This window comes from Hydractinia symbiolongicarpus, chromosome 6 (assembly GCF_029227915.1).
Source record: "Hydractinia symbiolongicarpus strain clone_291-10 chromosome 6, HSymV2.1, whole genome shotgun sequence".
Classification (NCBI taxonomy): Eukaryota; Metazoa; Cnidaria; class Hydrozoa; order Anthoathecata; family Hydractiniidae; genus Hydractinia; species Hydractinia symbiolongicarpus.
This window is the reverse complement of record NC_079880.1, coordinates 12,792,428-12,808,831: the sequence shown is the minus strand read 5'-3', so window position 1 is coordinate 12,808,831 and position 16,404 is coordinate 12,792,428. Positions and strand designations below refer to the sequence as shown.

The 16,404-nt window shown below is 33.9% G+C and overlaps 1 protein-coding gene across 1 annotated transcript; it reads right to left on the bottom strand.

Moving 5' to 3' along the window:
- Window positions 1-430: 430 nt before the first annotated feature.
- Window positions 431-3,697, bottom strand: LOC130648046 (cysteine-rich protein 2-like). The gene is made up of 8 exons (XM_057454066.1): window positions 3,536-3,697; window positions 3,169-3,263; window positions 2,938-3,020; window positions 2,644-2,683; window positions 2,518-2,573; window positions 2,343-2,392; window positions 892-986; window positions 431-578 (listed from the first exon to the last, which is right to left on the bottom strand). Exons 1-8 carry the CDS (start codon window positions 3,573-3,575, stop codon window positions 483-485), a joined length of 555 nt encoding a protein of 184 aa, XP_057310049.1. The 5' UTR covers window positions 3,576-3,697; the 3' UTR covers window positions 431-482.
- Window positions 3,698-16,404: the final 12,707 nt, after the last annotated feature.

Below are 16,404 nucleotides of genomic sequence, written 5' to 3'. Positions count from 1 at the left end.
TTTTAGACACATAACGTTTACATTTTAAAAAAATTTTAAAAAGTGCGGTAACAATGACAATGTTAATGGTTTTGTTTAGTCACGTGATGTTGATGTAAGCAAAATCCGTACCACCCGAACATCAACCCAGGGCTTATTAATCAAAGGTATTGTGTTTAAAAGAGATCTGATATTACAATTTGAATGACCCCACCCCACTCCCCCTCCCTTCGTTAACGTTGATACTTCACCGTCATGAGTTGTTGATTTGAAGAAAACTGTCAACTCCCATCTCAACACCCATTCCATACAACTAGGGTACAAATTGTGCTTTCTGATATTTTTGTAAGATCTTAGTGCGTAATCTCAGTCAAAAGTTTCTAACAATATATATTTCTAATATTAAGACATGCATTACACATAATCTGCGATAAATAAAAAACCCACAATATCATTTTTCTTTGTTATGTCTACTTTGCTACAAAACCAATCTTTAAAATACACTAATATTTGTGCGATTCTGCACCACCACGTCCAAAACCACCGGGACCGAAAAGTGCACTGTAGCAAGGATTATTACAATATGGTTTTCCGTCATGCTAAAAATAAAAGAAAACGCCCTAACATATTGTCTAATGAAATTCTAGCTCTAAAATTAACTTCTTGACTAAATAGACTTAAAATATTTACGAGATTTTGCAACCATCTTTTAACACGTAACATAATTTTCTGCCCATCGACCTAGTTAAATACCACTGGCAAGCACCATTTTTTTCTACTCAATTTTGATATTTTAAGGTTAAAAGCTATAGCGAGTTACATCCAACAGATGACATGACGCCCAGGTTATCGGGGTTCGAGGGCCAAAACCAAAAACGTTCAACATTATGCAAAGGAAGTCTATACAGTTACCTCTGAATGGCTTCCAGCAGATAATGTCTTTTTACATTTTTCACACCTAAGACAACCTCGGTGCCAGTCTTTTCCCAACGACGTCACTTTTTCAGCTGTACAGAAAGAGAAATAAAGAGTACAATTCTTACTGTCAGGCACACAGAAGTTCCACACAAAAAAATTACATTTGTTCTCTATTTGTATCGTTAAAATTCTCCTTTTTGAAGGAGAAGGATCTATTTCATGGGTGTAGCCCCATGTCTTCAGTTGAGAGACGAGATTTCAAATTTATGGAGCTTTTTTCGTAGAATAAGGAGACCCCAACATGTCAGTGCCCACTGGATAAAAAATGTTTGAAATATCTAGGCTTTAAATTGGTATCGATAAATTACTCATGAAACAATTATGTGATATTTTTGTGGAATTTTTAGGAGGAGGGCGGGAAAAGTGGTTGGCTTACCGCGCATATACTACGCCATTGCAGTTCTAAAAGTATCCTAATATTTACCACCATGGTAATTTCAACTTTTATTGCCACCTCTCCAACAAAGTTAACTTTTTATTTCTTCATAAAATGTTCATCGTTGAATCCAATAGGCTATCGTCGGAGAGATTACATATAGCATGCAATTGTAGCTACTGGAGTTGACATGCACTTTTGTTTATATGAATACGGTTTTTAAGAATCTCGAGGTTCGAAACCGATAAATTTAGGGATTGATTATAAAAATGGTAACCGGCCAAACATTTTTTTATCTACCTTTACTTTCAAATTTTTAATTCCTGTTTGACCGCTTTCCTTACTGCTCATTCGAGCCACAACTTACAAGGGTACCTAATCCCCCCCCCCCTTAACGTCCCAAAATTAGGGTTAGAATCCTATTGGGAAAAACCGTTCTCTTAAGAGGTCTAAGGACAAGAATGGTGTTTGGGAATGAAGGTTAAAATTAAAGATATTCAAGAATACTGGGTCTGGGTCTGAAGTCTTGGTTGAGAAGTATGATTCATATATATAAATAAAACAGGTGCAAATCTAGTATGCAGGCGAAAATTCGTTGATCTGGTAGGTACGAAAAGACTTTTAAAAGGAAAGGGTGAGTACACATGATGGAAATAGTCCTCGTATGTACGATGTTTACGTAGAAACCAGCCGTTAATTGCGGTACATTTTTCAAACGCACGCCACTTTCGGCATTAAAGCCGTGGTACTTGGAGTATTAACGTTAACTTTGCAACAAATTGTAAAATGGTTACTAGCCTGAAAACTTTATATCTTGTAAACTCTGCTATGTATGTAAATACGCGTATTTATTACCACCGCTCTCTTTAACGAATAAGAATTCTACATAAATTCCCGATCTGGCTGGAAGTTTAACAGTTTTCGTTATTTCACAAACAAACAAAAAAATTTTTTATAACAACACAGCATGAAAACATAAATAATAACACAATACGTCAAGCAATCCTACCGAAGTAAACTTCTTTACTACAAGTTGGACACTTTGGCATCGTGTATAAGCTTTACGAATAACAAGTGAAGATGTTTTTTCGCTTATTTTCTATTTTTATTTTTTTTTTCTTGTTCCTTCTTTTGTTTTCTTTCTAGCGCGCTCCATAAACTTTTTTCCATGTTAGCTATCATACTAAATATTGTTACTGTGCAACTCTTTGCTGCGTTTGTTATCGTCATACGAGTAAAGCTTGAATAACCGACGTTACAAAAGGATTAAAAAAACCTCGAGGGAGAGAACAAAGTGAGCTTTATTATACTTGGTTGAATTTGTAATTAGATTTTTGCATTAGCTGGACGCTACGATGAATGGTAAAGTACAATTTACACTAATGCCAAACCGCGTCTCTAGGTCCCCGCTTACACTAACATCCAATCAGGTTATATTTATTGGAGTCCCGTTCAATACAAAAACCTAACAAGTCTTGAGACAGTCAAGTTAGAAATCTTTTAAATACACACCACATCAATTTAAATCGTGAATTTTTATTTTTTTTACATTTGAAATTTACAAGCAAATAACATTTAAATAAACAACCGTTTAGTATTTATGCGACTCTGAACCACCACGTCCAAAACCACCGGGACCGAAAAGTGCACTGTAGCACGGTTTATTGCAATATGGCTTTCCATCATGCTGAAATAAAATAAGATAAAATCAAAACAAAATAAAATCACATTCATAACGCATGAGTAAAACATCGCAGGAAATTTCCAGTTCGATTTTTTTACTCTTTTTTAAGTAAAAATTTAGCTTTTAACCCATGGACTTTTTTATAGCTTACCTCTGCGTGGCCACCTGACGTCAGCGTTTTCTTGCACTTCTCGCACCTCAAACATGGACGATGCCAATCCTTTCCAAGAGAAGTTACCTTCTCGGCTAAATAAAACAAAACAAAATTTATCACGAGGTAACTAAGCGAACCGACTATAACACATGGAGCATCCACGTACCGCAGCGCTATTCGGGACAAATTTAATCTTAAAAGAACTCTGAAAGCGAGAATGCATTAACAAGTAAAAAAATACTAGTAGAAAAAGCTGTAACAGAAATTCGACAAAATATCGTTAACTTACAAAGATCTTTTACAAAGTATATGTTTTACGAATATAACAAAGTAAAGCTGAAATACTTAGTATTAAAACACCTACCAAAGTAAACTTCTTTGTTGCAGGATGGACACTTAGGCATATTTACTTTTCTCTTAATTTACAGTTTTCTCTCGTTCAGTTAAAGTTGAAATGCAGACTAACTTAACCGCCTTTATTTTATACAGCGCAATGTATTAGATGTTGCCATGTACCATTAGTTGGGGTATCAAACTACTCATGGTAATTAATAACACTCGTAGCAAAACTATTATTTTATGTTTCTGGCTAACTTGATACCAACAAGTAACATAGATATATTAACGCTCTCCATTGGATACATTTTTTGTTTCCGTATTACTTTGAATACATGAATTATCAACGGGGAAGAGCAACAAACCATTCACTATTGATTCAAGTGAGTTCTATTATTTCATTCCGATTGATTACAAGAATGGTTTCTATACACAATAAAAAAGAAGGTATATGTGTTGCGGTGTGTTACACGAAAGAAAAGCACGCCGTGAGAAAACGTAATCTAAAATTACGCTTTGAATACTTGTTACGCATTTCAGAATTTATAACATTAAAAAATTGTAGATAATGGAAAAAAATGCTAAGTAACAAAAATATTAATTCATAACATTTTGTATTCAAAATAGTGACATAAAAGAGTTATGTAACAGAAAATTTAAAACAGTAAAAAACACAACTATCATATAAAAAAGTAGCACATTCAACCTCGTTACCAGGCCTTTTTTCTCTCCAGTGCTGCGCTTATTTAATGAATCTGACGAAAATGTTTCTTCTCGCCGCAAAATATACAGAAAAGAGATAGCAGCCTTTAGGATCGAGGTTGAAGTACACCATAAGAAAGAGGTGGCGTGGCGTGAGGGAGAAGGCAAATATCCCTGGGGAAGAGGGTGGTGGAGTGCGTAAGGGAGGCTGCACTGAAAGTATCTTAATTTTGAATTTGCTTAAAAAATTCGCGGTCACATTAAGGTTTATTCTTTTAGTAAAAAATTACAGTGAATCCCTTATGTAACCTAAGGGACACAGAAAATTCTTTAGGGCAAAAAAAAGTTGTATCTACAGGGTATATAAATGTGTTTTAGAGGGAAAACTGAGTTTGGTTAAAAATATCGAGATTTTGCTGTAAATAAAGACATATAGGTTTATTTCTTTAACTCATTTCTTCGACTTTAACGAGTTGATCGTAGCAAGGAGATATACAGTATGGCTTTCTTTCGTGCTAAAAAAGAAAATATATTTTACTGCTACCATCTTGAAAGCTAATATGTTATTTCGGTACCATCTTGAAATCATTATCAAACTAGTCGGTAACTACAACAAAACATGACCATGTTGGGGAACGTGACGAACAATGAAATGTCCCACAGTTGTTCTTATGTAGCTATAAGGCAAGAAACTGTGACGTAATCTCCTTCTTAGGTTTTGACATTTAATCCAGATAAAAATCTCAGCCTTGTACTCTCAAAGTTATTTTGGGTAGCCATAGAAAAAAAGAAAATCTGTGACTTGACTCAATTTACTTAATACTAATAAATGCTAGCTCAAATCTAAATGCTATTATAGGTCCCTATTTAAAAACAATATCAAACAACGTTGAATTTGTTCTGCCTTTGTAAACATTCGCGCCGTATTGTTGTACAAAGTACCAAATTGTATGCGTACAATCCTGTCTGTGCAATCAAAGTGTCCTGTATGCGTAAATTCTAAAGAGTTCGTGCCATTGGCTCACGAATGACACCAATAAAACAAAAAAAGCGTGTTTTGCTAGTTCCCATAATCTATACTGAGATCTGGGTGTGATATAAATCGGAGTTAATTGTGTATAAATCGCTTCGACCTGAAAATTAAATACCGTAAATGACCAAATAAACGCCATGTTTTTTTAACAACACTGATTTTCGCCTGGGAGACTGTTTAGGAAGGCGAGTTATTCGGAAATGGGCTTCCAACGATCATTTACGGTACTTTTAGGTTATTCTTGTACATACAAGATTAGAAAGACGTCAAGAACATTTCTTTGCTTTTCCTCGAACTCAATTTTGGATTGCTTTTATATAAGGCTTTGGAGACGAAGTTGGATATAATCTGGTTTGCTAATTATAAAAAAATTAACAAAGCAACTTTGTTCCCAGGAAAACTTAATAATTGCAACCATGGAAACTCCATGTAACAACATACCTGTTTAAAAGCATCAGAAGTTAAACGCTTGTTGCACTTCTCACATGTGAAGCAATCTTTATGCCAATCTTTACCCAAACTGAATATTCGCTGACCTAAAAAAATATCAATCAATGGTCATTCTCACCAAAATACAACAAAGTAAATTTTTCAATCATACATCCAACGGACTAAAATATGTGACACAACGATTAACAAAATATCTGTTTCCAGAACTCTTTCCCAGTCTGGCTGGGAGTAGGAACGTATGATACCACAATATCGTTCCCAGGCAATTTTTCCTTTCACTCTGTAATAACGACTCCAGGGGCCACAAGACCCTGTAACGAGGTTGATGAAACCGTGTAAGGGGTGTAAATTTGAAAACTTTTAATAATTTTTCAGTTAGCTTTAGAATATTAAAAAAAATTAGTACGGCCTTATTATCGGCTAACAGCAAGTCGAAAAAAGGGATCGGACAAAACTTATTCATCCAAAAACGAAAATTTGTTATAAATTACGTAAACTGACTTAAATTTGTGCAGGTGACTAACATTTTTATTGACTATTTTACCGAAAGGTAATTAATAGCAGAACCGAAAACAACTAAGAAAACTAAAAACAAATCAACATCTTTATTATTGTTGTTGTCATGCATAGACAAACTTACCAAAATAAACAGGCTTCGCACATTTTGGACAATTCGGCATTTTGCAAATATTACTTCTCCGTTTATTTCCTTATTTGTTTAGTTTGTTTCTGTCCTCCCAACTTCCAATTCTCTATTTCGTGCACCCAATGAATGTATATTTTTAATATTTTGAACCTGACTGTTGAGACTGTCTGTTTTTCAGTATATGTTACAGCTTAGCTTATTTACATTGTCCTGTTAAACAGTGCATATGAATTTGCATAATTTTTTTTATTTGAACTAACAAGACAAAAGAGAGAAAAGTAAATTCAAAATATAACCTGTTTTATTGAATTTGCGAATTTAAAGGGTTCAACAAAATAAGAACAATCCGACAACCTCGTTTTCAGTTCTTTATTCTTAGACGGTGAAAAAAGTTATTTGTCGCAGTCCGAGATTATCAGAAAAAAAATCCCTGGGGACGAGGTTTCAATGCAGGATATGAATTCTCTTCTAATTTTCTCAAAAGCTACTAATAATTTTTACTTGCGACTTTTCCCGCCAATAACTAACTATTTCATAATGGCGCAATTTTTTATACACACAAGTATAGAGCTGCAACAAAAACTCTTTTTTTATAAACTAAAGAAATCTACATATAAGAACACAAGAGGCTAAATTCTGAACTACTAAGAACATAAGAGCAAATCTGACTTAAAAATGCTCTGAAAAAAGAACAGCCAGCCTCAGACAGACTGTATTGGTCCTTATAAAAAGCCTTTCTGCAGTATTTGGGAACAACAGTTGCGGCCCTACAAGTCACTTGGCACTCCACAGTCGCAAAAACTTAGCTGGTATTTTAGTCTAAAACCAAGCTAAGTGAATAAATAGCTTGACACAATTAAAGAATAGAAAATAATAGAAAAAGTCATCTAGAGTTAAGGTATTTTGCTACGCTTACACAAATTTTGTATTCGAACAAAAATAACTCGTCATAACCAACCTCGAACCCAGTCTCTGTAGCGTTTTTTGATCAGACTCTTAGAAGGAGATTTAAATATCGTTTGAGATTGTATCAAAATGGTTGTCTCTTATGTTGCGTAGTATTAATAGCGGGATACGAATGACCCTGTTGTGATCACTTCGTTTTCAAAATTGTTTTATTTTTCGTAGAAAATCATGCATAAAAACCAGGCTCACAAAATCCGATTATAATGCTACCATGACAACATGACGTCACTTTTTCTTCCGTCTATCTAAAAGTCATGTACGCCATTTCCTTGGCAATATCTAAACGAATAAATGGTTTCTACGTGGTTTTAATTGATCCAATTAACCTAAAGAATTCTCAAGATAAAAAACACCCTAAGGTTCACCTGTGTCATGCTTTCATAGCAACATGGCTAAGGCTATATCTGCATCTATAATGAGTCAGGCAGACAAGAATGGTGTTATCTACTAGCAACAAAGAGAAAAAAAAATAAACAAAGACACCAGTAGGAAATATGGCTGTGGCAAAACATTATGTCAAATGTAGTTCAAAGAGTGCAAATTCCTATTCTTTGACTGTATGTACAAATACATCCACTTGCTTGTCAGGAAGAACAACCGGAAATCCGAGATGTGCTTCATCATTTTCGTCATTGTTTGGCTAACAGTCATTTCTTTTCCTATTTCGATCAGATATCATACCATGTCGGAATATTTTCATTAGTGTGATTATTAATTAACAACCCTCTCAATCTACTTCGATTGGTAGAGTTCGGTCAGAACACAGATTTTAAACAAGACATCATCATGGCTTTAAAGTTTAAAACATATTAAAGGTAATAAAAAGTGCTGAAATGCTTCTTTGAACTTTAAAAGCCAATATCCACACATGGAAAACGTTCCGCGGACCGGACCGGATCGCACGAAAACAAAGCTCTGCGTATGCTCATTGTGAGCTCATTACGCAATCAAAACTGAAAATTGTCCGGTCCGAGAAGCCAGAAGAAAGTTGAAATGTTTTTAACTTTTTTCTGGTTCGCGGAGTAATTAGCATTTTAGGCCAATAACAAGCTACAAAAAACAAGCGAATGACATCAAGAAACCACCGGCATCAGCAAGCACATGGTTTTCATCCATATTATGTTGATATTATTGTCTTAGCAACGTAAAAATTAATTTTCGCTCTTCAACGTACTAGAATAAAACGGAACGGATGGAATAGACTTTTATCGTTATCCGGTCCGGTCTGCGGAACGTTTTTTGTGTGTGGATATTAGCCTTAAGAATGAAAAAACAAACAATTATTAACAATTCGCACGTCATAAATTCTAGCTTTTCTTTTCCTTTGTGGTATAGTTCCATTACATCCATTATAAACAAAATTTGATGGACATACCTTTATTTTTACGTATGTGGATAGGAAACATCCATACTTCATTGTCAGAGTCGCTGAAAACAAGATTGAAACAAGTCGCCATTGTTAGATTATCCCCTGTCTAATGGATGTGCTCAACATCAACGAGTACTTGTTTTTTTTGTAAAGACTTTTTAGCAACTTTTCTGTCCCCGTCGTCAAAAAAAAAAAATAAGTATATAATTGTACGAATGTTAATTTCTTCTAAGTCGTTGGCTTTAAGAGAAGATATGGAGGATCGAGTGGTCACTAGAAAGGTCTTTGGAATGTTAAAATTGTTTATTGAATATCTGCGTTTTATTTCTAGAAACTGATTTGTGAAGCCATACCTAATTTTATACATAAATAACAAAACCTAGTGTATGCTCAGTTTATAGATACTCAAGGGCCTTATTTTCTCAATAACGGTGGTGTATCTGTCCTTGCTAAATATTATACGACACGCGTGATTCCGTGTACTGTAAATTTTTGTAAGTTTAGAATGATTAGTGCTGGACAAGACAATGTTCAATATGGTAAGTAGCTGTAAATAAATGAAAAGTATAAATTTTCAAGACAATGAAAATTTAGTAATGGCTTCGCTTTGTATAATATTCAAATATTTTTGGAAATTTTATTTTCTACTGTTTGTATATGGCTTTTCCAAGACAGGTTTTCGTCAATAAGAACACCTAAAAAGTTTAAAAAGCTTTCCCTTTTTATGCTAATTTCATTTATACATAGATCTGGAAGTTTTAATGGCAAGTCGTCTGATTTAGACTTTTTGCAGAATAGCGTATATTTTGTTTTATTTACATTTAGAGACAGTTTGTTTGCTTTAAACCATTCATTAATACTACTCAGTTCTTCTTTGTTAACCGTAGTAAAGAGTGTTTTTATATCTTTGTGAGCGTAGAATAAGTTAGTATCATCTGCAAAAAAAATAAAGTTTATAAGTGTCGAGACAAATCATTAACATATATTAAAAAAAGGAGCGGTCCAAGTATAGAGCCCTGTGAAACTCCACATTTCACATTTTTGAGCTCAGTCGTATGATTACCGTCGGGTATACATTGTTTTCTGTCTGTAAGATAGTCTTTAAACCAAAGTAAGTTTGAGTCCTGTACTCCGTAATATTGCAACTTTGATAGGAGAATTTATGGTTCACGGTATCAAATGCTTTTGAAAGATCAATGAACACCCCAAGTGTAAACATATTTTTATCAAAACTTTCTGAAATCTTATTTACCAGTTTGCTTACCGCGTGATCTGTAGAATGACCTTTTTGAAACCCAAATTGCTTTATGTACAATATCATTATCAACAAAATATTTGTAAATTCTATTGTACATAATGCGTTCTAAAATTTTAGAAAAACAAGGTAGTACTGAGATAGGTCTATAATTAGTAAGATTGGTGCGATCTCCTGATTTAAATATTGGGATCATTGGAGCAATTTTTAATTTTTCGGGTACAATTCCCTGTATTAAAGATAGGTTAAATACATAAAACAGGGGAAGCTTAATCAGATCAAACACATTTTCTATAACGTTGACACTTATTTCATCAATACTAGCACATTTGTTGTTTTGCAAGCTGTTAAAAGCAGTATTTAATTTGGCCATTGCTAAATTATTCTCTTCCATCCTACTGTCATACCTTTTTAGATATGAGACAAAATGCTTGCTATTCGATGAGATTTTTTCCGACAGGCTTAAACCTTATGTTTACAAAAAAATCGTTCAACACATTTACCATAGGTGCTGTGTCATTTATCATTTTCCCATCGCATAATATTGAACGAAAAAATGATGAATTTTTAAACATCCAGGTCATTTCATCTTTTTTAAAAATAGAAAATCCTTGAAAACGGCCCAAAGACCGGGAGAACTTGAAATAACTCGCAACAAAGTAAAACAGCTTTTTATGGCTTCAAAATGAAAACATGGCAACAAAAGGATTGACAATACTATGTAAATGCATCGGCTTAGTTCGGCTGGTGTTGTTTATTGACAATTAGTGGATTCTCTGGAAATCAACACGACAGTATAGCTCCTGCATTGTCATATCTAGTTGTGAATTCTCATAAACGCTATTCGTGCTCCTATAGTTCTGAAATATCTTCTTTTTAACGAAACTTTAACGAAAAAACTCATAAAATATTTCTTTGGAAGTGGTGTTTTCAGGACTACTCATAATATATTTCTGTTGAATGTGCTGAGTGCTCGTTAAATATTTCGTTGGATGTACTGTATGCTCGTTAAATATTTCGTTGGATGTACTGTATGCTCGTTAAATATTTCGTTGGATGTACTGTATGCACGTTAAATATTTCGTTGGATGTACTGTATGCTCGTTAAATATTTCGTTGGATGTACTGTATGCTCGTTAAATATTTCGTTAGATGAGAAAAGTTTTCGTTAAATGTTCAGCATATATTTGGTCGTTGAATATTGCTATAAACAGGTAACCATAATTTTCACAATAATTTAACTTTAATTTAAAATAACTTCTTTATTACCGCTATTTAAAAATTTAAGCAGGTCATTGCAGGAGGGTGTAGAAGAGTCATCGTAGAAGGGTCATTGCTGGAGGGTGAAGAAGAGTCATCGTAAAAGGGTCATTGCTGGAGGGTGGGGGACAGTTCCTTTCTATCAATTATTTTTAGAAGTCAGGTTTTACTATCATGGTCACAATGATTTATAAAAGACATAGCTCATATATTGTGTCATATTGTCATCAAAATGTTCGCCTTGTTTTTAATCTCTTTTCAAATTTTTATCTAAACATAAACAAAAAAGAAAATTTGAAAGAGTTTAATTTCTTCCTTTTTAGAAGGTGTAATTTCAAAAATACCTCTTGATGTCATCAACTAAAACTGGCTCCTCCGCTTTTATTTTTGTGTCGAAGTCCAACATCGTGACAACAGTTTTCTTATTTATTCGCAAAAAAATATTAGGATTGGATATTAATTGCTAAACATGGAATAGGGACGAGATTGAGAATCTAGAATTAAAGTCAATCAAGACCATTGAGTCTTGTTATTCTCTTTGTTATCCCTTTACAGTTTTACAACACCACGAAATCAACCTTGCCAATCCGTTACATCGGCTCAGGAGCTTCGTTTTTACATCGAAACACCTTACTAAGTCTTTAATCGCCATTTATTTTTGTCTAAGCATTCGCCATTTCATCCGAGTTATGATGTTACTAGGATGCAATCGTAATGTTGAATTATGCTACCAGAGGCGTTAGGATAACATATCATCAGGCTGGTATTATCACCTTAAATGCGTTAATATTACGGGCTTGAAGTCACGAAGCAGTGTCTATGACAACATCGATTAAGCATTAGTTATCGAGTTATCAGTTCTTCATCTGCCATTATGATTTTATACCTTTTCAGCCTTGCTTTACCTTTTGTTTCATTTCTTCGATTTTCTCACTAACTTGAATGTTCTTATGTATTATACTGTTTGTGATTTTGTGCAGGGAGTAATGAGATTTTTCGCCTTGTGATGTCATCTCTGTACGCTCGCTTTCTTTATAGTCCGGATCATTATCCGGAAATTCTATGACCGGATCAAAATCTTTATGAGGAGGAGGTTCATCATCCTCACGCTCTCCTTCGTCATGCATTGAAACATAAGTTATTAAACAAGTAACAACTATTGATATAAAAAGTTTCATCTTTTTGCTGATAATCATGCGCATTGTGAGAACTGATGGACTCATGTGTAGTCAAGCGTGTTTGAAACTGGCTGTTAAAAGAGAAATCACTTGCTGCATGTTTAAATAGCAACCAAGGTTGGAAAAATGACTTAAAGTTTTCTATTTACAAAGTAGATTTTTCGTTCGAATCGAATAACACATAAAGCAACAGGGTGACTCTTTCGGGGAATAGCTTATCAGCAAAAAAAAGTCGGCAAAAAAGTGACTAAACTTTGGCTAGGTGACTAATATTTTTTGCCGCTAAAATTTTTGCCAACTTTTTTATTACCGACTAAACTGACATTTTTTTTCCTACCTCACTTTCTTTCCGGCTATCTTTTTGCCGTTTTTTCTTCCTTGTTGCTAATTTTTATCAGTTGTATGCAATTATTCTTTATTAGCATCTAAATTAAAAAAAATTAGTCGGCAAAAAGTAACTTTGTCCAAGTGACTAACATTTTTACCGATTTTTTTATTTTTCCCGACTAATTTTTTTGCCGATTTTGTTTTACCGATAAGGTAGTAACATTTTTTTTACAATTACCATTGACTAAAAATATTAAGTTGCGTTGCCATGGACCTTTTTGCCAGTAACAAGTAACGAAAATGTAACTAGCACCATGCTGACAGTAACAAAATTTCATTTAGCAACAAATACATGTCAACATTTTGGTATGTCCAGCTTATGCATTGCTTTTCCAGACGTCTAGAATTATAGCTCACTTAGACTTTAGACGTGCTGGCCGGCTATGTGCTTTCTTGAATTTTAATATTTTAAGGCTTATTGCGCATTATTGTGCCGGTTTCTGTTTGTTTCTATACCATTTTGTTTATGGTGAAAGGTGTTTATAGTCAAAACCTTTTTTGTTGTTCTTTTGCCGTTGAAGAATATACAGTTTGCCGTAAAATAAATACAAATCTATAGCTAATCATGTCGTATAATCTAGAAATATGTGACTGCAGGGTTAGCTAAAGTGGTTAAAATTGGAGGAGCAAGAAGAAGCCTTTAGTAGTCTTATCACTAACACCAAAATCTTCTTTAAAAAGTTAGCTTCTGAATGTAATTTTTTTGAAGTATTTATCACTATTTTTTTTTCTCTTTAGATTATCAATCTCTTCACCAATACCCTTTCCATTCAACATTTTTTTTGTTTGAGGCTTTGCTCTTCACCTGATCTTAAAGATGATCCTGATAATTTTTTCTGGCTAACGTTACCTGAAGACGCAATGCAGGAGTGATATTTATTGTGTATGATGATAAGTTGTTGGCATTCATGTGATAGTGAACAATTTGCTGAGCATTAAACATGGCTGCTGTCATATTTTGAACAAATTATGTCTTGTTATGTCTTGTTCATAGTAAAACAACGCTCAACAGAGGCATAAGACAATGTTATAATAATTTTCACTACTGTAGCCAGTTTTTTGTACTTTTGAGAATCTAGGTACTTCCATTAACATGATGATTAATCGCTGTCACTGTACATTTCGAATTGTAAAGATTAACTTCTATTTTCTCTAACTACAACTTTGATAAACTCAGAAAATTCTCTTTTAAATGTCTCTAACATACCTCCCAACCTTTCTTTATTTTTTTAGCTACTAGGTATTAAACATCTCGCATTTCTCTGTTATGTGAGCGCATAAGGTAAATAGAAACTGCACTATGTCACGTGTGATAATCTGAGCATCCTAAACTTTTTTTCAACTTAAATTCAAACTTTGGCGTGAATAAATTATTCGTAAATTGAAATACGCGGTTATGATTGGCTTTGAGTAAACAATTACAATATTCTCTGGTTGGTTAAAAGGTTGGGCCAAACTAATATGTTCCTTTGGGAGATAATTTCATTCTAAGCCCAACTATGTAAACAAAAAAGAGGAGGATAATATTCATTTTTTATGACTTTCATAGTCCGCCCTTCGTGATGGCAATTAATCGAATATGTTTCACATAGCTCACAAAATTTTATCTATATTCCATTGACTAGTTTTAGCCCCATCTTTCAAGCCAAAGTGAACGGTATACAGACTACAAGTTCCTATATCTATATCAATTCTTTCAGATTGTTGTTCCTTCGTTTTCTCGGACCAAGCTGGGAAAAAATAAGTTGACATTTTTCTAAAGAAATCTGTATCATTTTTTTCTTTTAGACAAAGAGAAAACTTTGGAATTTGAAAACATATCCATGGCACTTGCTTTCCCCACAAATACTGAATTGTAGTATCTTGTTTGAAAAATACTGTTGATATTGTCTCAAAATCTTACGTGTATATCCAATTGTCCTTTTTCATTACATCGTTATGACTTTTAACAAAGCATGTATGACACAAGCTTTTTTACTATGAACAGAAATTGAAAAAAATCTAGAGCATAATTTACAAAATGCTTTTGTGTCATCATCATTGTCAAGTTGTAGCCAATTGAATTCAGGATTGTTTAACCAATCAGTTTAAAACGCTGTATTACGTTTAGGTTTTTTTTTATTGAACATCTGAAATTACAATGAAAGCTGAAATTAACTGTTTCATACATCATGGAAGCATTAATGACCAACTTACATACGATATTTTGACGAACGAAAAAAGCTAGAATGCGGTTATCTACCACAAGTGAAACTTGATTAGAAAATTGGATGGAATCAAGTTCATTCACATAACGTTGGATATTTTTTATGATGTATATAGACACTTTAATTTATTAATTTAGTGGGTTAACAGTACCCATATTTTGGTTAAGTCATGGCAACTTGGCAAAATGCTTTGTGAACGTGAAAATATGATTGGGTTAAGGATTCAGTTAAAGCTTCTTCTACTTATTACACTACCTAATTAGGTGGTATATGTTATGCCCTGGCCAATAGATAAGTTTTTGATCTACATATATGTTCCCAAACAGAACACGAATTAGCTATATAGCCAGCTAGCTAGTTATAGAAATTGCTTAACTTTCACTTTAAATATTTACACCAAGTAGCTATGCAAAATATCTAACACTAGATTTGAACTGGCATGATATTTTTCTTAATACTTAGGGGCAAAAGCAAACTTGATTATTGAACTCAAAAGTCTTTGTACAACTCACGACAAAAACCACAATTTTATATTTCACACAATCTGCAGAAATGTGTGCTTGGTTTAGCCTTTCTTCGTCTCCGCATAAAAAATGAACACATTGGTGAATCTGTTACGCGGATCCAGCTCTGATGCGTTCATACGTGAAGTTTAGACTTCACGTTTTTATTCCCCTGAACTAACTAACTTCCCTGAATCTTTTTTATTTGTATTGACTGGCTATGCATCGATTATTGCGAGGACAGGTTTTATTCGAAATCGACAAAAAAACTTGAAGAACTTTGAAAAGACAAGACGGGAGAGAATATACTCTATTTATATTTTTCCGCAGAGCTATAAATATTGTTGACATATATTTTGTTAAACGAGTGAAATGTTTTTGTATTTCTTGATAAGTAGCTTCTAGCTAGTGTTTGTGTATATCCACTAGCCTTCTTAGCTCTGCTGTAGCCAGCTAGCTAGCTGTAGGCTAGTTAGGTAGATGTTGGTGACTTTCTGAGTTTACCAGCTATAGCTGGCTACAATGTAAAAGCTAATGCAAAATAGAAACAAGCAGTACAGAAACACAGAACACATTCAGAGCTTCTGGTTGGTTGAACCCACTGATATCAGTTAAGCAAACACTGCTAATTAGACGTACTATACTCCTCATTAGCAGAATGTTATAGCCGAATGCCTAATTAAGCTAACAAATCCAAAATCATGGAATCCTAAATTTGGCAAATTACATCATTCGTTTTTCACCATTTTTAAAGGATACATGGCTCCAATCACCTACTACAGAAAATCGCCTAAATAAGTGAAAAAGAACAAATCTCCCCCATGCCTTTTCTAAATTGTGTACATAGCTACTACAGAGCCTAGCCTTATATCTAGGAAGGTAAAATGATAGATTTAGTGTTTGCCAATCAAAAGGGAATGAGCTAAGATCTTAGAAAAATG